This window comes from Erpetoichthys calabaricus, chromosome 11 (assembly GCF_900747795.2).
Source record: "Erpetoichthys calabaricus chromosome 11, fErpCal1.3, whole genome shotgun sequence".
Classification (NCBI taxonomy): domain Eukaryota; kingdom Metazoa; phylum Chordata; class Cladistia; order Polypteriformes; family Polypteridae; genus Erpetoichthys; species Erpetoichthys calabaricus.
This window is the reverse complement of record NC_041404.2, coordinates 63,598,703-63,621,985: the sequence shown is the minus strand read 5'-3', so window position 1 is coordinate 63,621,985 and position 23,283 is coordinate 63,598,703. Positions and strand designations below refer to the sequence as shown.

Below are 23,283 nucleotides of genomic sequence, written 5' to 3'. Positions count from 1 at the left end.
CGCCGAACAGGCTGGGCCACCCCATAATTGGCACTCAGACTACGACAGTACACCGCCGATTGTAAAATAACGTGGACTGAAGTCGCGATGTGCAGCTAAAGAAGAGGAATCATCGCCACGTTCACGCGCGTGCGCCGCGGTCAGCCGTGTACAGCCGGACATTCCAACGAGCTTCTCCGAGGCGACCCGCTGCACTCTGACGTCACTGAGCAGCAGTCGAGCCGCATTTCGGCCCATACCGCCTTGAGCCGCTAGAGGGCGCTGTTCCGCTCTGCCAATGGGCGCGCCAACCCCGCCCGCGCAGGACGTGCGCGTCATGACGCAGCGGGTTTCCATTTTCACTGCGAGTTTCGGGGGAAACAACAACATGGATCCTGACATCGAAGAGAAGAGCCTGGAGCTGATGGTGAGTGCCGAGGCGGCCGCCGCACCGACACCAGGACGGTTGGCTCGCGCCTTTCGAGCCGGGGAAGCGGCCCGGAAGCGCCAGAGGCAAACCGGGCGGCGTAAAGGGAACCTCTGGGCTTCACTTTGAACTTCGTGTCGGGCGGGGAAAGTGCGCAGCTCCGCCTGGTGAACGTCTCACGCAGCAGTGCTGCTGTTGTCGCCCGGCCGACGGTAGGCTTCTTCGGGCCTGTGGCCGCCTCTCACCTTGTGACCGGCACACCGTAGTGGCCCTGTCGGTGACCGAGAGCCGCTAAAAAGGTTCGCATCGGAAGAAAGCCAGGTTCTTGCTCTTCTGCCGATCCCCGCGGGGGTCGCTCGCCGGTGGCCATTCTCGAGTAGCCGCGGGCCAGGCGAGGTGGGCGCCGTGGTTGTTTGTCGTAGCCATGGTGTCACCTGCCGCGGTGCGGCATGGTGGTGTTCAGGAGGACCGGTTGGGCGCGTGTAGCGCCGCATTCTTCTCGGGTATAGTTCGATTTTCGCGAGTCGAAGGCCGCGCTTCGATGTGTAGTTTTTGGGGCGTCGATAGTGCTTGGGTTAAACGCCGTTACGCACTGGGCCGCAGCGCCGCTCCTTGCCGTGAGGAGCCGATGGGGTATGGGAAAGGGGGAGGGGGGGTCACGGGCTCGCCCCGCCTCGGCGCCGGCCTTGAGGCTTCTGCCTTGACATGCAGCGAAGGCTGGAAGCCGCCCCGACGTTTAATCTGGGCAAGGTCACCTAAATCCGTTTGGACTTGGCGAGCGTCGATGTAAGCGCCGGCCTCAGGATCCCCCCGCCAATCTCACCCCCGGTTTACTTGAGCGCGAGTGCGGTGGCTGGCCGCGACCTGCGGGTGTCTTTGAAGCTCCTCGAGGGTCGGAATCGAGTGGTCACACATGGGGACAGCTGAGGATGGTGACATTCTCACACGCTAGTGGCAGCCGGTGCGGTGGGGTGTTTTGAAGTTGAGGTTAGCGGCCCCGTTTGTGTATCCGAAAGAGCAAAGGCCATGGGATGGCGTTAGGTGTGTCGATGGGCGCCGTCAGACTCCCACCTTGGCGGCCTTAAAAGTGACATTTTTGAAAAGTCTCGATGTCCGGTGTGGCGGTCACGGCTCTGGAGTACAAACCCCGAGTGTCGCCACAGGACGCTCAGCGTCCTCCTCGGTCAGTTACGTGACCGGCAGATGAGGCGAGTTGGCGCTGAGATTCACACCGATGTGCCGACGCCTCCCCTCCTGGGTGCTTCACTGGCGTGGCTGGGGGTCTTTGGTCAGCTGAGTACAGGAGGGGAGGCTTACAGAAAGAAGCTTCACCAGTCGCCAGTGCTTTGAGTTGTAGGACTCGCACCCTCTGAGATGACACGGGGGTCCTGCCACATGTCCTCGAAGAATGTGCGACCCAGCAGGAGGGCAGACAGACTTGAGGGAGCCCAGCGGTGGTCCGTACGAGTGGCAGTTCAGCTGCGGAAGGTCCTGAAGTGTCACTGTGGAGGGGACCAAGGCAACCATTTGTCGTAGTGCCCGACGGGTGAAGAGGCGTGCCAGGCACTGCTCCATTGGTTCATGTAGCACCAATAGGGGAGTCATAAATGGGAACCAAAAAGTGAAGCCCTTGGAATGGTGAGGTGGGCAGGGAAGTGTCGGTAAGACCCCCAGGCTCCAAATCAGAACTTGGCATTGGCATAGAGTGTTGGCACTGAATAGACACCAAACATGGTGATTATTCATGCGTTTAGTGTGGGCTGCACACCTGCCAAAGGTCATTTCTGGGCTCTTTGCTGCTTTATTCTTGGAGTGAGCCCCCCGCCTACCTGGCAGAGATGCCACCTGCTGAGGCAGCCCGTCTACTGTAAATTCTTTAGAAGCTGCACCCCTCGCTTGCCAGCCCACCACCTCCATCTCATTGTGCAGTTTGACGTTTTGTTGTTCGTGGTGCTCTCATCGTGACTCACAAAGCGTCCCCACGACCAACGAGCTCCTTGGTCACCCGTCCACATCTGGTTTCACTGAAGTCGGCCCTTTTGAACTTGTCACCGCTTCGGCCACCGGGTTAGTCCCTCAAGTGATGCTCAGCCGATGCCATGGCTCCTGCTGCCACTCGCCTCTGGCCGAAGGATCTTGAGAACAAATGGTGGTCTTCCTGAAAGCGGCACAGAGCTGCGTGCCCAGCACGGGCATCGGCACTCGCCACAGGGTTTCTCTTTTGTGTTAACTTGCTGTTTGGCTGACGTCTTCTTCCAAGGCGACTTCCACATGTAAGGTGTAATGACTCGCTCGTGGTCACACGGTGGCCTGTGAACCCTCAATGGGCTGCTTCAGTGGCCTCATGGGTCAGGCGGGTGGCACCGTGAAGGTGATCCTGGCCGCTGTTAGGCTCTAAGACCACCACAGGGTGCTCCTCCTGGCATCCCACTCTTTCCCATTCCTTGTCCTTGCAGCCCTCACTTTCTCCTGTCCTAAGGCTTCATAAGACTGGCAAAGTCTGCCAGGCTGTCTCGGAGCCTCCTCAATTCTAAAGATGGCTCCCCTGGCACGCTATGAAAGCGCCCGGACTGCCAGACTGACGTCACTGGCTGGAATGCACAACTTCAGAGGTGTGCAGTAAAATAAAACTGGGTGGTGGCAGTGCGGAGTGAAGGCCGACGGGTGGGCAGAGTAGTCCCCGTTTTGTCTTGGGTGTTTGCATGTGGACCTTCTCAGTGCCAGCAGCAACCTTCTTGGTCGCCTGTCCTGTTCGGTGTCAGTGTGCTTCATTCTGATCTTCATTTCAATGTGCTTCCATTACTTGTCCTGCCTTGGCACCTTGGCTTGGTTGGCAATAGCATGGCCTCTTTTTCTACCACAGGTCGTCATCTGGCGGTTCGTTGTTCTTTTGGTGCCACCTTGGCCCTCGCTCCACGGCTCATCTTGGTACTCCAGTTTGAAACTCCAAAACTGCCCTGCTAATCCTGAGTGTCCCCAGTTGGTGTCACCTGGGATTCTTGCAGGCTTGTCACTGCTGGGATGGCCTGTTGTCATCGTTGAAGCTGGCAGCCCTCTGCCCAATGAGAGATGAGATGTGCGTTTGTCAAGTTCTCTCAAGGCCAACCGGTACAAGCGAAGGGACTCCCATGTGTCTGCAGGTTTCTGTGCCCACCGGCTTCACAATCTGCTGGTCCAGCAGGTACTTACTTGTAAATTGTGTTCTTTGTGATGCCAAGTTGTGCGTCTTAATCCGTCGTTGTTTCGCTTGACACCATGGAGCAGGCGTTGAGCTGAGACCACCAGTCATCGTGAGGACTTCTTCACAAACGCTTTACCAGCTGAGCAGAGCCATGCGGAGTGCCAATGTGCCACACTAGTCACGGCCGCACTTTAGCGCTTGGTGGACTGAGAAGAAGATGGCGGAGGAAGCGCATGCATCTCATGCTTAGGTAAACCTGCACTGTGGGCACCTGAGGGGCACCCAAAACCCCGGGCCTTGACACGGAATCTGCCCCACGACAGTGTGCCCGTGTGCTGGCAGCCAGCCTTCCAGTTCAGCTGAAATGGTCTCTGTGCGGACCTGGCATTGTGCACAGGGGCTCCTGCCATTACCTTTACAGTAGGCACCATGCAGTATGGGAGGTGGCATTGTCCTGGTATCTTCCGAACCCAGGTGTGCCTATCGGTGTGTCAGGTAGTGAAGTTCATCCTTCCAGAAATGGCGAGTCACATGTGTTACGCCACTCTGGCTGACGCTCGGCGTTGACATGGTGGTCTTGGGTGTGGCCATGGAGACCGCAAAGGTGCTCCGTGATTGGCTCATCTTCATCATCCTCATTTAGCACGTGTCGTTGTACAAAGTTCAGAGTTCACAGAACTTAAGTGGGGGATCAGCAGGGAGGTCCAAGCGTAGCAAGCGGTGGTCAAGAAGCCGATTGCTGGCGGTGGTCCCGTGACGTGAACTGTCTGAGCGCCGCAGCACTGCACGTGTGGTGACGCTTAGGTGGCACCCTGTGCACCCCTACGGGCAGCGTGGGCTCGACGCCTGACTCGCTGGCCTGTCTTTGGTCACTGGGGCCGTTGCGGTTTAGGGGTCCTTAACGGATGGCTGGAGCTCAAGTTGACCGCCCCTCGGTCTGCGCCGTCTACCATTTTTGATTTGTGGATCTTCGCCTTTGTGACAGTCATGAAGTGGTGTGTGTGTGTGGTTGGTGTCTCCTGACAGTGGGCCGGGGGTCCGCAGGCTGTCATTTGCTTAATACCCTCTCCGTGTGCCAGATGGGGGATGTTTTCCATACAGGTGATGGCACCCTTGCCAGTTGTGTATCCTGCAAACCACTTGATCCAAAGTCCTGCTTCTGTTTCCTTGTGCCACTTGAAGTGACTTGCACAGCGCAGGTGGTCTGCACCTGACCCGCTGCCTATTTGTGCCCAGAAGACATGCGTTTGACTTGGCCATTCATCAGTGGATCGAGGGTGGTGTCGTGTGAAGACTGCACCGATGTACTCGTTCAGCCAGCGAGTCCGAGTTAAGATCTCAACGGTAGACGTATCCCGGCGCTTCATGTGCGCGTGTACGCTTTGTGCCCGTCACATTCCCGTCATTACTGCTTGCTGGTCCCTGCCACCCTGCCCCGGTTAACAACACGGATGCCTGGATGATGGTTGGCGTCTTTGCTTGTGCTGCTGCGTCTGTCAAGTGTGACTCCTAAAGTGAAAACACAGCAGGCCTCACGTCGAGAATGCGGGAGCAGGCAACAATTGGCATTACCAGTACGGCACATAAGAAATAGGGCACTCATGACTGCCACTCAAAGCATGGTAGGTTTCTTTTTTTTCCCCAGCTCTTCTTGTTTTTGCTCCCGAGGTCATTAAATGACCGTTGGTGACATTAAAAAGCTCCGTAGAAGGACGTCAAACCAATGCAAGGAAAATTGTGAATGTGCTCCCATATCCTTTAGCAAGAAGCCCCTTTTAGGTGATGTGGAGTGGGCTTGGACCCCAGTGGGCGTAGTGTGTGGCCTGAGACGTCACCTGTCACGTGTCGCACTGTGAAGGGCCTTGTTGGCGCTCTTTGTAATGGTGACATGGCGTCTTTTAGATGAGGAGCGTCGCCATGTTGGTGCCGCCCGACTCCATTAATGGCACGCACGGTGGGCCGCAGACCCAAGCTCCATCTTAGAGTACGGGCCTTCAGTCGAGAGACTATGATGGCTGTTTGACTTGCCGGCCAACGGGCCTTTTTACAAGGTGGTGAGTGGGCATGTCGCTTGGGGGTTTTTATACAGAGGGTGCAGGCCTGGGGCAGGTGCTCTTTTCTACCCCCCCAGGTTTGGTTTGTTTTATGGGCACTAATGTGCCAGGCAGTGAGGCCGGGCAGGGGGTGGAGCTGCCCCATCTCCTGGTGTGTGCCCTTGGTGTCTCGAGGTGCACGCTGGCATAGACGATTAAAGGCTGCTGGGAAAGCTCACACTGCTAGGGGGCATGAGCAGTGTGCCCACACTGAACTGTGGCAACAGCAAGGCATCGAATCAAAGCAAACGAGGAGGAGATGCCAGCAGCAGTGGGAGGAGACGCCGTGGGCTTATCTCGGACCACCGATGTCACTGACGGGGAGGTGGTCGTATTCAGCTGGGCACCGTGTGGGCTCTTTTTAAAACGCGTTGTGTTGGTGAGGCTCAGAAAGTGAACTCAAAAGAAGTGGACCACCAGACAGGAAGTATGGGGGTCCCAGTGGGACGTGTGAAGACGTTCAAGCTGCTGCTTCCATTATGTCTGCGAGTGATGATGATGATGTGAAAAGCCTGCTGCTGGGTCCTTGTGTGTTACTGGCGTGAGTGGAGGCGCATGTCATGGCAGGAGGGCACCCATCATGCTTGCATGTTCTCACCCGGCGAGTGTGCCAGCACACGTCCTGCATGGCCGCTTCCTGCGGGCACCTCACTAAACTGCATGCGACCAGACACGTTTGGGTAGGCGTCCAGCTGAGCATGGCGTGCGCAGGCCGCCCGTGGGTCGGGAGAAGGTGGATGGGCCGGGCATGGGAATAGGAGCCCACACCTGTGGCCCCTTCATCTGGAGGGCAGGGTGGGGTGTGGGGCGGGCGCAGGAGGAGTACCTGGAACGTGCCGGCCTGTGGATGCCCGGCCGCTTTGTGTTTGTGCCCGTCATTGCGTGGCTCTAACTGCCTCTTCTCTCCCTTCCTCTCTTTTGTCCTCCTGCAGTGTTCTGTGCCCAGGTCTTTGTGGCTAGGCTGCTCCAACCTGGCAGAGAGCATGTGCGCACTGAGGTGCCTGCAGAGCATGCCCAGTGTCCGGTGTCTCCAGGTGCCTCTCTATTTTCCTTGTTGTGTTGTAACCTCAAGACGCTGCCAATGTCCCGCCCGCCCGCCTGCTTGCCTGCCTGCTTGCCCGTGTGAGTGAGATCGAGTGCATGTGAGTGACCTTGGCAGCTTTCTTGGCCCGAGCGGACGCTTTGGACTAACTTGTCTTGCATGCCTGTGCTTTTCTGCATGAGGGTGTTGATGCCCCTGCCCGCTGTTTGGCTTTGGTCCCCGCACGTTCAGGGTGGCTCTCCTCTGGGTGTTCAGGAGGTAGGAGGGAGGCGCTGGTGCTTTGGGCCTGTGCCAGCTACGGCATTGTGCTTGGATGCCCACCTCGCCAGGGCGCATGTGCCTGGTCGGTGGTCCTAGACGGCTGCAGTGCGGGGTCCTCCGGTTCCCTGTTTTTCACTGCTGAAGATGCACTTGACCCTGGTAGCGCTCGTTGGCCAGTGTCCCACGTCACCCTCGGATGCCTGGATAGGAATCTCCGGGAATGACTGCCCAGACGTCTCGCTCGGCCCAGCGGATTGTCCAGGTTTACCTGGTGGGCGTTCATCCACCATCTTGCCTTGTCTTCCTCACTCGGCGCGACCACTGAGACCATGGCACTGCACAACCTAAGTGGGTGCTGGAAGAGTCGTGTAGTGTGGCACATTTGTGACAGACACACCCATGAGTGGGCATTGGAGCCTCCGTAAGCCCACCGATGTGCAGAGTGCTCAGCCCTGTGGAGCCAAGCTGGATGCATACGGGGATCTCGGATTGGGGGGGGGTGTTTCGCCAAAACTCCAGTGACCCAAGCATTGGGGTCGGGACAGGGCATGTCTGGGTATTTGGATTGAAGAGTGGCACTCAGCCCTCGCAGCCTTCACTCCTGCCCTGTGAGCCCCGAGGTGTTGACGGCGAGGCTTTTATGATCACATGACGACAGGCACGCCAGCACAAATGAGCGCCGTCCGTTTGGGACGTCCTGCCATCTGTGGTGTGACGGAATTCAAACGGAGCGTGATTGGGTGATTGGTCAGTTTTGACAGGTCCTGCCATGTGATGTCCTTGGAGCAGCAGCTCGGGTGCCGTGGTGCCCTAACGGCGGCTCTATCCCCACCCATTCCTGTGCTCGTCATTGGCGAGGGCATAGCCAGCGGAACAGGGGGTGGTAACTGCTCTGCTGATGGTTATGGTGCCCCCTTTGCCACCCCTCTCAGGTGTGCACTTTGAGTCTGCCTGGATATGCGTGTGCTGGCACCGGGGGGGCCCACGTTGGTTTTTGTTGTCCTTCGAGGGTCTCTGCTCTTTTATTAAAACTCTGTACCAGTAATTTGTGGGGGTCACCTGATTTACACACACATTGGTGGCAGTTGTGTCCTCGTGGCTTAGAGTGACACTCTTCGCTCGTTGAATCATCTGTGTGAATGTCTTGTGAGAGCTGGGTGCCCACTTGGAGCTGTGTGGATTTGTGACATTGACGAGTGGCATGTGTGCCTGGCAGGTGACAGGGTATGGGTGGCACCTTTGAACCTGCGTCCCGCTTAACCTTTGGGTGAATTTTGGTGTTGAGGACTCCGCAGACAGTGACTTCACTCCGTGTCCTCCAGCCGTTAATGGCTGATGAATGCCCCATGTGCCAGTGTCTTACGATATGAGGGCATTGAAGGTGGTGCCTGCCTGCCTGCTGCCCGTTCACCAGGCCCGTTCTGTCCATTTGTGTCATTAACACCTTTGCTGTCCCTAACAGCTGGTCAGGGGGTCATCTCTGTATGTAGAAGTGGCATCAACTGTGGCCATGCCAGCCCCCTCAGGCCCCTCCCTGGTGAAGACAACTGTTTGACACGACTGAGGTGTCCCTCGTGCTTGTGGGAGTGCTGCCCGGTGGTGGGTCATTCCCGGGGGCCTTTTTAAATTGTCAATGGGTTGTAGAAGACCTCGGTGGGGTGGCAGGTGGGCCAGCAGGCTTTTGTATCCTAGTATGTGGGGCCCGTCGACAGGCGTGAATTGTTGTGTGTGAGGGGTGACCCTGGGTGGTGCCAGGCCTCCCACCTTCACCCCGGTTTGTGTCCCGAGATGCTCGCCTGCGTTCCTGCCCACCTTTAGGCCTTGGCACTCTAAGCCCACTTCAGCTGACTGGTAAGGACTGGGAGGTAGAACACATCGTGCACCAGTTGCCCCTCAGGCCTGCCCACTTTCCAGCCATCCCTGTCCCATAATCACTAAGTGACTGCCAGTCCTTCCCGTAAAGTGGGTCCCACTGCTGCTGGCGGAGCTCGGTGACCCCCTTGTACTGGGCACTCAAGCAGTGCTGGCCCCAGCTGTCACCTTTGTGTCCTGTTTAGGCTGCCAAGCTGCAGGTCAAGTGAGGGTCCCGCATGGACTGAGGCCTGCCCTGCCTGGAGCCCCTCGGTTCCCCTGCCTGCTCTTTGCCTCGGTGTTGCCCATTTCTGCTGCCCTGTCTGGCCGTGCCCATCCCTGTTTTTGCTCGTCATTTCTGTTTGCTTTGTCTTGCTCTGGTCATGTGGCCTGTTTGTAACGCCTGGCCCTCTGGTGTGCCACCCCTCTGTTTCCTGTCATGTCTGCGTGCCACTGCTTGCTCTTGAGGTCTCACTTTGCCTCTTTCTCTCGCAGAATACGTCAGTAATGGAAGCACAGAATGAAGACGACTCTCCCAAGAAGACCACTGTGTTTCAGGTGGGTGCCCATGCCTTTCCATTCCCAGCAGAACGCGTGAGAGTGGTGCTTGGCATGTGACGTCTCGGAGGACGTGTGGGTGGCTGGGCTGTGAGACCTCCACGTGTGTGACCAGAAACGGCCCAGCTCTATGTGTGTGTGACGATCCTGAAGGTTTGGATGCGTCTTTGCTTTCGATAGCCTGGGAAGCCTCGGTGGTGTTGCTGACGTTGACCTGCTGTTGTGATTTTCGTCAGCCCACCAGCCTGGCATACCGACAGTCACCCCTTGATGGCCCTGTTGGTGGGTCCGGAGGGTCCCCAGTCCACACACGCACTGCTGCTGCATTTGAAGCGACGAGTCACAAGTTGCACATTTCAATAAAAAGTGCCCTCTTTAGCTAAACTCAACTTTCAAACGGGGAGCGTGGAGTGACACGGGCACTTCTGTCTGCTGGCTGTTGGCATCTCCTTTGAATTCTGCGTGTTGCTGGGCGCTGACAACACATGGCTCGGGTTGCTCCTCATGAACCTCTGTGTGACCCTCCATTGCTCTGTTTTAAAGTCCACATGTGGAGTTGCATTGCTTAAGTTAAAGATGGCAGCCCCTGACACACATTGCCGCCTGAAAGGCTGCTCCTCTCTGAAGCTCGAGGAAAGTCGTGCCGTTTGGCCTCTTTGTGCCCACTTTCACAACTAGCTTTCTTGGCATTGATTTTTTTCTGATACCCCTAAAGCCAGCTGGCATGCTGTTACAGGACGGCCCAGTAACCTTTTGTGCGTAAGTGAAGGTGGGATGGGGGGGGGGGGTTAATTGAAGGCCTTGCCAGCCTGCCCTCTTTTGGTGGGTTGGCGTCTTGTGGCCTGACTGGCGACAGGATTGTTTCCTTGTCGTGCCATAGACACCACAGCCATCTCGGCAGACTGATGTAATAAATACATTGAATTTGCCTAAAGGGCGGATACCGCCACACCTTTGATGCCACCCACGGGCCAGCGTTTATGGGTTACCTGGGGGGTGACCAAGAGTACTGGGAGGTCTGCCCTCTAATATACCCCACTCTACTGAGGTGCCCTTTGATGACTTTTGGGTTTTCTGGCACACTGCATTTGATTCAAGTTTGAAGTGTTCACGTGGTGCCCCTGATGCCATCTTGCTTGCCACTCCAGAGGGAGGGAGGGAGGGTGACTTCAATTTGTCAGGCAGTTTCAATGTCACTTTTTAATGTTCCTGTTTCATTCTCTCACCTTCTCACCTTAGACTAGCAATGGGCCTTCCTCAGTGATCGTGTCTCGAAAACGCCCCTCAGAAGGAAATTACGAGAAGGAGAAAGACGTCTGCATCAAGTTTTTTGACCAGTGGTCCGAGTCCGACCAAGTGGAGTTTGTAGAGCACCTCATATCTCGCATGTGTCACTATCAGCATGGTCACATCAACTCATACCTGAAGCCCATGTTGCAGAGGGACTTCATCACTGCCCTTCCAGGTAAGACCCTGTTGGCACACTTTATTAGCTCAGTGCCTGCTTGAGGTTCGAAGAATCCAGTGGGCTCCGTTAAAACAAAGTGGGGGAAAAAGTAACAAACCACCACAGAAAGACAGATGTGGCGTGGGTGGCAGTGCCACCTGTACTGCGCTGACCACTTCTGGCTATCTAACCAGAAGAGGCGTGCAGTAGCAGCCGTGTCACGCGTGAGTCGTAAATCACGCCAACATTCAAATGACAGCCTGTGCCCGCAGTCAGACTGGCACCCACAAGCCCCTTTGTGTCTTCAGATATACTCTTCTCACCGTAGGAGATTATTCTTGAAAAGTGCACACACTTGAATTTCATTCACTTTTGGGCTGGCACTGTAAATAGTCGGCAGAACAAAGACATTTAAAAACCAAAGTAACTTGGATGCCAACATAGACGATGAAAAGTCGGTCGTCTGTCTTTGTGGTGATTCGAGTCTCTTGTATTTCTTTGTATCGCTCCGAGTCTCCTTGTCGTTGGCTTCCGTCTGTAGTCCTCTGTGAGGCTGCCGTCCGAGTTCTGCCAGCTCTTTCAGAAGGTCTGTAGGCCGTGTGGTGCAGTTGGTACTCGCAGGTCGCTTTATACTTCACTAGCTGTCTCCCGTGGCTCCGCCCGCGTAGTAGTGAAACAGATATCGCTAGCTAAGCGGTGGCAAGGTGCGCTCCAACACATGGCGACAGGTAGAGCGACTCGAAGGGAGGTTGGCGCATGAGTGAGGAGGGCCGCCCGGCTCCCCACTCCTGACGTCACGCTTGCCCCTCTCTCAGATTAGCGTGAACATCTCACTCCTGCAAGCGAACTCTGATTCTTAGTGCAATGAGAGAAGTTGCAAAATCAACCGGAATGTTCAAGCAAATTCTAAAAAAGTACCCCGATCTCAATCCGTGAAGTGGCTCTCTCGTGAATAGCGGACAGACAGACGTTGGGATTTATATATTTAGAGATGACGAGGTAAACTTGTGTGGTGCTTCTGCATGCTTATGATGTGCCAGTGAACGCTGGCACTCTGAGGGTGGCATGGCCCGCATGTCTGGAGTCTCTGCAGGCCCAAAGTGACTTGAAGCCCATCCTGTTTTACAAACTGTTGGACGAAGGGAGCGTTCTGTTGTGTGGTGGCATCTGAGGTTTATATGGAGGGACGGGCAGCGTATCAAACGTTCGGACGACTTAAAGCAGAATGTGGACGGGGGGTCTAAGTCATCAAGGGACGTCACGTCCAGAGGTGTCTGTGTGTTGTAATGGCAGTGAGAGAAGAGCTTGCCAGCTCAGTCCCGTCACGATGGCAATTGGTGTAGTGGCATGTTGTGAACAAGTGCAGAAATCGGCCCTTACTGTCGTCACTTTATTAGGGTAAGGACCTCTGTGGTCACTTCATGAGTGGCACCACCGGCAAATGACACCCAGTGTGCTGAACAGAGAGATTTGAAATCTTTAAGGGGAGTTCATATAAAAAAGAATAAGGCGTAACTGCTCAAGAACTCTGCATGAACATGTGACTGACAGTGAGTGCCATCTGTTTAACGTTGGTGGTTTGGCATCAGCAGGCGTCTCTTCTCTAATGAAGAACAATCACTCACCGTCACTTCCAGTCACTCCTTCATGCTCTGGTCACGTCCTGATTTACTTGCAGCCCCTTTGTCAGTTTTATGCCCAGCCCTTCTGTTCGGACAGATAGGACTATCGGGGGACCCCTAATAAAGATGGACCGCGGGAGAACACGCGGACATCGTACAGACCACGATTGGGCACGGCATTTGCCCTTAGGGTGCAGGGGCCATGTTCTGCTGATTTGACTTCCTACGCATTTCTAACAGTACAGGCCTTCAGGACCATCCATATGGCAAAGGTGGTGACGGGTTGGCAGAGTGGGATTGTGAGGAGTGTTTGGGATGGCAGGTGTAAGCAAGGAAGGAGAGTCGGTAGAGCAGCAGGCTGGCAGCACCTTAAGGGGCGTCGAGGTGGATGTTGAGAGGATCGGAGCGTGGGGTTGGCATAGGTGTGGCACAGAAACGAAGTTGAAGGGAGGCTTGTGGTTTGAAGAGTGCTGGGATACTTCAGGGACGAAAGGGGCGATTAAGAAACCCAGCGCCATTGTGCTCAAGTGACCTGTAAGATGAGGTGAGGAATTGGGCATCAACAACAACCCAAAATCACACAGAGTGCTTCAGTGGGCATAAGAAGACCCAAAAAGAGAAGACCCTTGTGGAGAAAAGAAAAAAAATGAGACGGGTAATTCAGAGACAGACCCCTCACCTGGTAGGTTGGGTATGCAATGGGTGCCAAAAAATGAAGTTAATGCGATACACAATACAGAAGAGAAGGTCCTCTTCACAGAGGTAGCTGGCCAACCTGTCAAGGAACAGAGGACCCCTCTCCCCAAATCCGGAACGTTCACACAGATTTACAACAAGCCACCTCCCGCTATTGGCCCTTCCATAGCCGAGTCCGTGCTGGGCCAGCCAATCGGATGAAAGGACCCCTCTACCTGAGGATTCCAGTGCTGCTTGATTCCATAGGCGGGCAAAGAACTTGGTAGCAGAGCGGAGGCACCAAGCGGCACGTGTGGGTACCGCCAAAAGAAACTGAACAGACAGGTGTTAATAACCGATGTCATATTACTTGTGCCAGGGGTGGCCAACTCTGACCCTGGGGAGCCACCAAAATAAACAGTTGAGTGTTCAAAATCTTAACAAGCAAGACAACCAAAATGAAGATGAGAAATGTCAGCAAGCAATGATTTCTCACGAAGCCTTTGGGTTGGAAAAGAAACCTGAAGCCACTGTGGCCCTCCAGGACCAGCATTACTCGGCCCTGATTTGAAGGGTCATTAGGCTAATTAGTAACAGAAACAAGTCACTAATCAAGAACACGGTCAGTAGCCAGTGTGGCTCTCTGGGCTGGCCGACTTGTGTTTCAGTGCTGATGACAAACCGCAGAGGTGCCAGTCAGCAGCTCTACTCGGCGTACACTAAACTGAAGTCCTCAGCCTGACCTCTTAGAGGAGCGGGTGGACCACCATCTCGAGAGCTTCATGTGCCCTCTGGCTGCTTGTAGGTAAGGATAAATTCAGATAAGTGAGCCGGACCTCGGCCTTGTCTGTTAAGGGGGATTTAGAAGTCTGCCCTAAAGTTAATCAGGAGGCCAGTGTAACAATTTAAGAACAGGACTTGCGTGTTTGCATTTTCTCGTTCTTGTAGTAATTCCTGCAGCAGCATTTTGAATGCACTGAAAGCTACTAAAAATAAAGCCATCCTCTCAGCCAGTCAGATGGATTGTGACGGGCAGAGTCTGTCTTTGAAATGCCAGGCGTCCAGGAGACAAAGGCCACTCATACAAGACGTCAGTAGTGACTCGGACATTTGGCTGTAGAAGCAAAGCTTGACAAGGCAGCTTAGAAATGAAAGTAGCTGTTTGGAGAGGGGCAGCGAGTGTTGGCATGTCACTTTACAACTGGGCCCCCATTGGCTCACCATGAACGTGACCAAATTGGCCTCTCTGGCACATGGCACTTCAAGGGACTGAGACCTCCCAAGACAGCAGTGACCTTTAGCCCAGGTAAGAGGTTTATCACTTAGGACCACAGGGCGGCCAATCACAGTTTAGGCTTACTGTGTCAGTACTGGCCAGTCGCACTCCATTTGGCCAGAGGGTGTCTGTGAAGTAAGCGGGACAACTTTAAGTGGCACTAGACCACCTGATGCCACCTGTTCTTGCTCAGAGTTTGTCCGAATGTTGAAATGCATTATCAGGCCTACAAAGTCTGTAAGGAAACGTGCAGTGAGTGAGCAGTGCTAGTCCATCGGTACAAAGATTTCGTGACTCGGGCGAGCACCCGTAAATTGGGCGCATTTAATGTCAACATCCGTAACTCTGGCCTTGTGTCCAGTAAGGCTCGTCACAATTTATCATCCCAGTGATGCTGGCACAAAGTAACAAAACCACCTGCTTTTCTGCCTGTTGAAATGAATTGAGTGAAGATGCTGCTTCCTGGATGAATTCATAGGAATGTCATTGGATTGTTTTATCTCCCAGTCTTGGTTTTGGACTTCTGGCATAAAAGTAAGTTTTTAAAAGTCCGCAGTGGTCTTGAGCTCCATTACACACATGGCCTTGTGGTCTTATAAAGCCTCCGTCGAGTGGCTGTTGTGCCTGTGAACGGTGGTGTGTGTGCCTATGATGGCCACTAGGTGGCAGCTGAAACCCCATTAGTGAAAGAATTGGAACTTCCAACTCCTCCTTGAAATTGATGAGAGAGAGAGAGCGCGCGGTGTGTGTGTGAGAGAGCACATGGCGTGTGTGTGTGTGTGTGTGTGTGTGTGTGTGTGTGTGTGTGTGTGTGTGTGTGTGTGTGTGTGTGTTCATTTGGGTCACCAGCCCAGAGCTACTCATGTTAAAGGCCTACACTCTCGCTTGGGCAGACACAGATTTTGGAGACCCCCCACCCCCCCGTGGTGCCCAGCCGAGGTCTCTGTTGCCCAGGTAAGTCCATTTTAATCGGGTCTTTAAGCACAACTTCAGCTAATGGGCCAGATGGTCACTGGATTATTCCGTGCGATGACCAGAGACTGAAGTCCACGCCTTTGCCTGCCTGCTTTTTTATTGTCTGTCTGTTTGTTTGTTTTCTGTCTCCCCCCTCAGCCCAGGGCTTGGACCACATAGCTGAGAACATCCTCTCTTTCCTCGATGCACGGTCTCTCTGTGCCGCCGAGCTGGTGTGTAAGGAGTGGCAGCGTGTCATCTCTGAAGGCATGCTGTGGAAGAAGCTCATCGAGAGGATGGTGCGCACAGACCCACTTTGGAAGGGTCTTTCCGAGAGGCACCAGTGGTAAGCGCTTTAGGGCTGTGTGAGAGTGAAGTGAAAACACTGCTGCTGCTGTGAAGTAGGCGATGAGAGTTGTGGGCCAGGGAATTGTCAGTCATCTTTGGGAACGGCACACATTGCACTGCAGGCTGACATGAGCTGAGAAAAAAAGCAAATGGCTGAAGCTTGGGTCCTCGTCCTTGACCCGTCTGCCTAACCTGCATGCCTGTTTGTTACCGGTTTTCCTTTTCTAATGTTTAAACTAGTGTTAATTTGTAATGGCCCCAGTTTCACTCCATCAAAGTGGCTGCCAGTGTGTTGGCGCCAACAGCTGGAGCCCCCGTAAGCATTAAAGGACTGCGGGTGGCCATATGTCCACCTGCGGGGTTAGAGTGCATGTGATGAAGAGTGGTCTGCCTTCAGTGAGGCGCCTCACACTGTGATATACCAAGGATGGCTTGAGTGTTCGTTTAAACTCCATTTTCCTCTTACAGGGAGAAGTATCTCTTCAAAAACAGAACGACGGAGATCCCACCCAACTCCTACTACAGATCCCTGTACCCTAAAATTATTCAGGACATTGAGGTATGCTTGACACTTTTTATTGTCTTCGTCAAAACCGATGACCCTCCATTTACCAGGCTTAAGTGGGTGTTTGTGCCCAGAAGTACAAATGGTAACCGGAAAGGGCAACAGGATTTGAAGCAACGTGGGGGTAAGCAGGGAAACACAAGATGAAAATGGGCAGTCGAGTCCAAAAACAACTTCAGGACCACCTAAATGTGTGATGACCGAGGAAACTGCGTAGCCCACCCTAAGCACCCTGGAAATTTACAGCACAAGAGTAACCTGTGGGCTACCAAGTGGCCTCCTAAGGTGATCCCGTCCATCTCATGCAGCAGACATGTTGGAAGTGTGGCGCTTGACGGGGTCCGAATGGGGGCTCGCAGGCTTTTTGTGTTGGTGCTGAAGTTACAATTTGGAAATTGAAAAAAGCTGCAGTAGGAACCATTTAAGGTGCTGGGTAAAGTGAAAGTTAAATAGGAGTGAGGTGGGCTTTCAGTCGGATTCAACTCAAACCCCCCCCCCCCCCCCCCCCCCCCCCCGAGTTGTTCCTTCAGCTATGAAGATTTTCAAGATTTTGTTGTTTGGCTCCCTGCCGTGTCCACGTAATGTCACTTAAAACGGAAAAAGTGTTCAAGTCAAAGATTTAAAAAAATCCCAGTACACCCCAGTGCTCTCGGTTTGCAACACCACTGTAGCGCTAGCAGTTTCAAAAGAGATGCCTGACAGTGGCCCAAGGATGTAAGTGACCACCATCTGCAATATGAAGAAAAAGGGCCATCGTTCATTTAAGAATAAAGCAAACCTTAAGGCAGCAGGGGCCTCTTGTGTCACACGCTTAAACTAGAAAAGTGAAGACAAGTTGGAGGTGACTTTGGGTCAGATGTCACTTGTTTGTCACTTGTCCCAAGTGGAGTTCACAGATTCAAATGAATAAACTCGCGTTCACAGGTCACCAGTTCAGTCGGAATAGATGACCTGGGAGTTTACGTTTTTCAAATTTGCATGTCTTTTATATTAGGCTCTTAGTGTTCTTGAATAAAATGCAATATTTAGGAAGACTTTATTGAGTTCTACCCAGCAACAAACACGTATCACCATATATGCTAACTAGCAAAATACCCGCGCTTCGCAGCGGAGAAGTAGTGTGTTAAAGAGGTTATGAAAAAAAAAGGAAACATTTTAAAAATAACGTAACATGATTGTCAATGTAATTGTGTTGTCATTGTTATGAGTGTTGCTGTGTTTTATATATATATAAAATACACACACACACATATAAACATATATATACACATATACACATATATATACATATCTACATATATATATATATATATATATATACATATACACATCCACATATCAACATATATATATATATACACATATATACACACACACACGCTTTATGGGTGATGATTGTTTTACTCTTTTTATCTTTATTTTATTTTATTGTAGAATCAACTCCTATCTGCGCACAGCAGGGCAGCCGTGGGCGGATGCGTATGGTGTATTCACTCCATGTTATCGTGCATTGCGCTGTCAGTGGTATTTTGATAAAAGAATTTGAACGACATATAAGAAGCGTATAAATTATTAAACAGTAAAACATTAACATTTAAGAAGTAAAGTTACATTAAGTACTACTGCAGTGCCTTCGGGTATACCTCATTTTTTGTTTGCCCATTACATGCTTAAATGTATACATTTTTTGGTGCACCTACCCGAGAACACGCGACATATAACCGAGCGTGGGAGAAGCATGGATTTTAAACACACGTTGAGTTCATCTGCTGGTCTCCCTCGTGGAATAACTGGTAATGTTTGACTAAAATCTACAGCGAGTAAAACGACATTACCTCCAATTTTTTTTTTTTACGATCTCTGAGATCTTGCTTTTTTCGGTTCAAGGCTTCATAAGCTCTTTTATGTTGTATGGTGTACTTATCCCAAAACCATCATCTTTGAATGTTGCAAGACTTTCGCCTTGTATGTAGATCGGGGTAATTACATTCATTGCATTCCTAGTCTGAATCACAATCTGATTGTATGGGTGGTTACCTGGCACTGTAGGGTTGCCACCCGTCCTTTAAAATACGGAATCGTGCCGCGTTTGAGAATGAAATTGCGCGTCCCGTTTTGAATCAATACTGGACGGGATTTATCCCGTATTTTTTTTATCATTATTTTTTTAAAGCAGCGTCTCATGCAAATCATCCCACACGCATTTTATGAAGATGCCTCCTTTCCTACTTTTGATTGGGTAATACTTGATGTCATCGTTAGTTTGATTGGTGTTTTTAACTGTCCAGTGAGGAGGGCGTGTCTTTTAAGTAGAGTCTGCAAAGTGTTGGCACTGAGATGTGGCGTCAGCGCCATAGTTGAAGCCCCTAACGTTGCGGTCAGAAAGTCGGCTAACATCCGCCATGTGCCGTCTTTCAGTTGCGAGAAGCAGATCATAGAATGGTTGAAACTGTTGCCCCTAACGTTGCGCCACGGCATGTGGTTCGTTTATACCTCGTGTCTTCTCATTAAACTTTTATCTCGCGAATATGTTATTGCAATCCGCAGCGGGAGCGTTTCTATAAACTTAATTTAAACTTACGTTTTACACCGTGCTTTGTTTCCCTTATGAACATGCTTGTATGCTTAACTTGCTCCGTTCTCAATTGTTTAATTAATTTTTTGCTCTTCGCTGTTTGCGGCTGTTCCTCCATTTCCCCCTACTTCGTTCTTTTATCTCGCGAATATGTTATTGCAATCCTTAACGGGAGCGTTTCAATAAACTGATTGAAAATAGTTTTGCATTTACCTTTTTAGTAAAAGACGAGCTTTTAAGCCTGAGAAATCACCCCGTAAATGCACACGTTTAATTGGACATGTGTTAATATGTATGGTTACACAGTATTAAAAGACAGTGAACAACGTCAGTTACCTTTCTTCCCGCGTTTGATAAAAGGTGAGCTTTTAAGCCTGAGAAATCACCCCGTAAATGCACACGTTTAATTGCACATGTGTTAATATGTATGCTTACACAGTATTAAAAGACAGTCAAAAATTAACGTCATTTACCTTCGTTCCCGCGTGTGACTCGTGCTGTAAATGTCTTCCTTGTTTTTAGTTCACGTGATTACGTAGGAGGCGTGATGACGCGATACGTGACTCCGCCTCCTCCATTACAGTGTATGGACAAAAAATATGTTCCCGTTATGACCATTACGCTTTGAATTTCGAAATGAAACCTGCCTAACTTTTGTAAGTAAGCTGTAAGGAATGAGCCTGCCAAATTTCAGCCTTCCACCTACACGGGAAGTTGGAGAATTAGTGATGAGTGAGTCAGTCAGTCAGTGAGGGCTTTGCCTTTTATTATTATAGATATCCTCCTGGCTAAAAAGGCAGTGAATTGGATGCAAGTAGACCTCTAAATGGGCATGTGACACACATGGTGCCTGTGGAGCCACCCTGTAGGTGAGCTAACCTCATAATTCACATCACCATGTCCAACGGGAAAAAATCAAAAGTTACCTCTCAGAAGAGGAGCTTCACCGTGTGCTTGTGTCAGTGGCTGATTTGATTTGATTTTGTTTTTTTCCCTGAACACAAATAAATCTTTGTAAAAATCTGCTGTTTGTACTTATGTGAATTTCGGATTCGGCTCCACCCCTACATGACAGGGTAAGGCAGAACATTTAATTTGTACCTAAAGCAGATCCAGAGTGTCACCTAAAACTGAACTCGCTCCCATTCAAGATCTTCACTTGCAAATATGTTATGTTCAGCGTCCTTAGAAACGGGCGCTCTTTTGATCTGCTGTAGTTCATGCACAACACGGCTCTGTTGTGGCCACCAACGGTAAAGCATGAGGATTGAGCAGCAGACGGACTTTTGCACGATTTGAGCCACCCATAGGGAGTGCTCTACAAGAGCGACGAGCCTTTAAACAGCACTCTGCGCTGAGATTGACAGGGCAGCCATTTTCATGAAGTGCCAGTCAGTGTAAATGCGTCAAGGAGCCGTAGATCTCTGAAATAAACTTTGGGGAACATCAAGTGTCCGTCCGTCTGTCTGTTCAGTATGTTTGAGAAAGTACTTTATATATAAAAAAAAAAAAAAATTATAATTTTCATCATTCCATACAAAGATCAATTTTTACAAAAAAAAAAAATAGGTTTGAAAACTGAGAAAGAGGGCATGGCCAACGGACTAAACTTAAAAATAGTAAAAAATAAATCAATTGATGGGTTTATTAGGCGGATAAAGATAAATGGAGAAGAAAAAGAAATGCGGAGAGAATCTGCTTTCTCTGTGCTTTATGAGATTAATCTAAAATGTTATTGATGAGATCCTGCCAGGTTCTGAAAAAGTTCTGCACAGATCCTCGAAGTGAGAATTTGATTTTTTCCGATTTCAAATAATATAAAACATCAGTTACCCGCTGACTTAAGAGGAGAGTTAGGATTCTACCAGTTGAGCAAAATAAGTCTGTGTGCCAATAGTGTAGTGAAGGCCATGACAGTTTGTTTGTCCTTCTCCACTTTAAGCCCCTCTGTAAGCCCACCAAGCACAGCTGTTAGTGGATTAGGAGGGTTTGGGACACCAAGGCGGTCTGAGAGGCATTTAAAGACTGGTCCAGAATGATGTTACTGTGGCGCAGGTCCAGAACATGTGACCCAGTGAGGCTGGTGCTCGATTGCAACGTTCACAGGTTGGATCTCGCCCTGGAAACATTTTGGACAGTTTTAGGTGAGACAGATGAGCTCGATATATAATTTGGAGCTGAATAATTATATTCTTTGCACATATAGAGCTCTAGTGAATTCTCTGCATTGCTACCTTCCACTCCTTTTCTGAGATGTTGAGTGAGAGATCCTTTTCCCATTGTCCTCTTGGATCTTTGGACGGACTGTAAAATATTTTTATATATTGCAGAAATGCTTTCTGAGTCCTCGAAACTGAGCAATATTTTTTCCAGCATAGAGGAAGGTGGGAGATGAGGAAAATCGGGCAGGTTCTGTTTCACTATCTTCAAATTAGAAACTTTGTTAAAGAAATGTGTTGGTGGAAAGTGAAATTTGGAATGTACAGTGCATCCGGAAAGTATTCACAGCGCATCACTTTTTCCACATTGTTACGTTACAGCCTTATTCCAAAATGGGTTAAATTCATTTTTTTCCTCAGAATTCTACACACAACACCCCATAATGACAACGTGAAAAACGTTTACTTGAGATTTTTGTAAATTTATTAAAAATAAAAAAACTGACAAATCCCATGTCCATAAGTATTCACAGCCTTTGCTCAATACTTTGTCGATGCACCTTTGACAGCAATTCCAGCCTCAAGTCTTTTTGAATATGATGCCACAAGCTTGGCACACCTATCCTTGGCCAGTTTGGCCCATTCCTCTTTGCAGCACCTCTCAAGCTCCATCAGGTTGGATAGGAAGCGTCGGTGCACAGCCATTTTAAGATCTCTCCAGAGATGTTCAATCGGATTCAAGTCTGGGCTCTGGCTGGGCCACTCAAGGACATTCACAGAGTTGTCCTGAAGCCACTCCTTTGATATCTTGGCTGTGTGCTTAGGGTCGTTGTCCTGCTGAAAGACAAACCGTAGCCCCAGTCTGAGGTCAAGAGCGCTCTGGAGCAGGTTTTCATCCAGGATGTCTCTGTACATTGCTGCAGTCATCTTTCCCTTTACCCTGACTAGTCTCCCAGTCCCTGCCACTGAAAACCATCCCCACAGCATGATGCTGCCACCACCATGCTTCATTGTAGGGATGGTATTGGCCTGGTGATGAGCGGTGCCTGGTTTCCTCCAAATGTTACGCCTGGCATTCACACCAAAGAGTTCAATCTTTGTCTCGTCAGACCAGAGAATTTTCTTTCTCATGGTCTGAGAGTCCTTCAGGTGCCTTTTGGTAAACTCCAGACGGGCTGCCATGTGCCTTTTACTAAGGAGTGGCTTCCATCTGGCCACTCTACCATACAGGCCTGATTGGTGGATTGCTGCTGCAGAGATGGTTGTCCTTCTGGAAGGTTCTCCTCTCTCCACAGAGGACCTCTGGAGCTCTGACACAGTGACCATCGGGTTCTTGGTCACCTCCCAGACTAAGGCCCTTCTCCCCCGATCGCTCAGTTTAGATGGCCGGCCAGCTCTAGGAAGAGTCCTGGTGGTTTCGAACTTCTTCCACTTACGGATGATGGAGGCCACTGTGCTCATTGGGACCTTCAAAGCAGCAGAAATTTTTCTGTAACCTTCCCCAGATTTGTGCCTCGAGACAATCCTGTCTTGGAGGTCTACAGACAATTCCTTTGACTTCATGCTTGGTTTGTGCTCTGACATGAACTGTCAACTGTGGGACCTTATATAGACAGGTGTGTGCCTTTCCAAATCATGTCCAGTCAACTGAATTTACCACAGGTGGACTCCAATGAAGCTGCAGAAACATCTCAAGGATGATCAGGGGAAAAAGGATGCACCTGAGCTCAATTTCGAGCTTCATGGCAAAGGCTGTGAATACTTATGTACATGTGCTTTCTCAATTTTTTTATTTTTAATAAATTTGCAAAAATCTCAAACTTTTTTTCACGTTGTCATTATGGGGTGTTGTGTGTAGAATTCTGAGAAAAAAAATGAATTTAATCCATTTTGGAATAAGGCTGTAACATGACAAAATGCGGAAAAAGTGATGAAGCGCTGGGAATACTTTACAGATTCACTGTAATTGTTCATAGTATGCAAAGATGTCTATATAAAGATGTCTAAGTGATCCCAAATGTTTTCCAGATATTAAAGACTGCGTATGTTTGAGAGGGTTGAAAAAGGGGGTTTTCATGCAGAGGTGCCACAGATAAGATTCTCCCATCTTAAAATGCTTTCTACTTTGGTTCATATTCTGAGTGAGTGAAGCACAATTGGGTTGTTAGTATACTGGCATTTATTGGGGCACAAAGCAGGGAATATAAAGAAGTACTGCAGGATTTTATTTCTATTGCGGACCAGGCCTGTGTTTCTATTTGTGTCCAGTT

At 50.7% G+C, this 23,283-nt stretch overlaps 1 protein-coding gene across 3 annotated transcripts in view; it reads left to right on the top strand.

The window, feature by feature from the left end:
• The first annotated feature begins 266 nt into the window (after nucleotides 1-266).
• LOC114660486 (F-box and WD repeat domain-containing 11-B) overlaps nucleotides 267-23,283 on the top strand; it is a 30,872-nt gene continuing 7,855 nt past the window's right edge. Inside the window, exons 1-6 of one of the 3 annotated variants that reach the window (XM_028813207.2) lie at nucleotides 298-406; nucleotides 6,613-6,714; nucleotides 9,330-9,392; nucleotides 10,632-10,857; nucleotides 15,526-15,712; nucleotides 16,183-16,273. In XM_028813207.2, coding sequence (XP_028669040.2) covers nucleotides 317-406; nucleotides 6,613-6,714; nucleotides 9,330-9,392; nucleotides 10,632-10,857; nucleotides 15,526-15,712; nucleotides 16,183-16,273 — 759 coding nt within the window. In that variant the 5' untranslated portion in view covers nucleotides 298-316. Of the gene's footprint in view, nucleotides 407-499; nucleotides 619-6,612; nucleotides 6,715-9,329; nucleotides 9,393-10,631; nucleotides 10,858-15,525; nucleotides 15,713-16,182; nucleotides 16,274-23,283 lie in introns of those variants that run through there. The other 2 variants (XM_028813209.2, XM_028813211.2) reach the window with 2 other exon arrangements.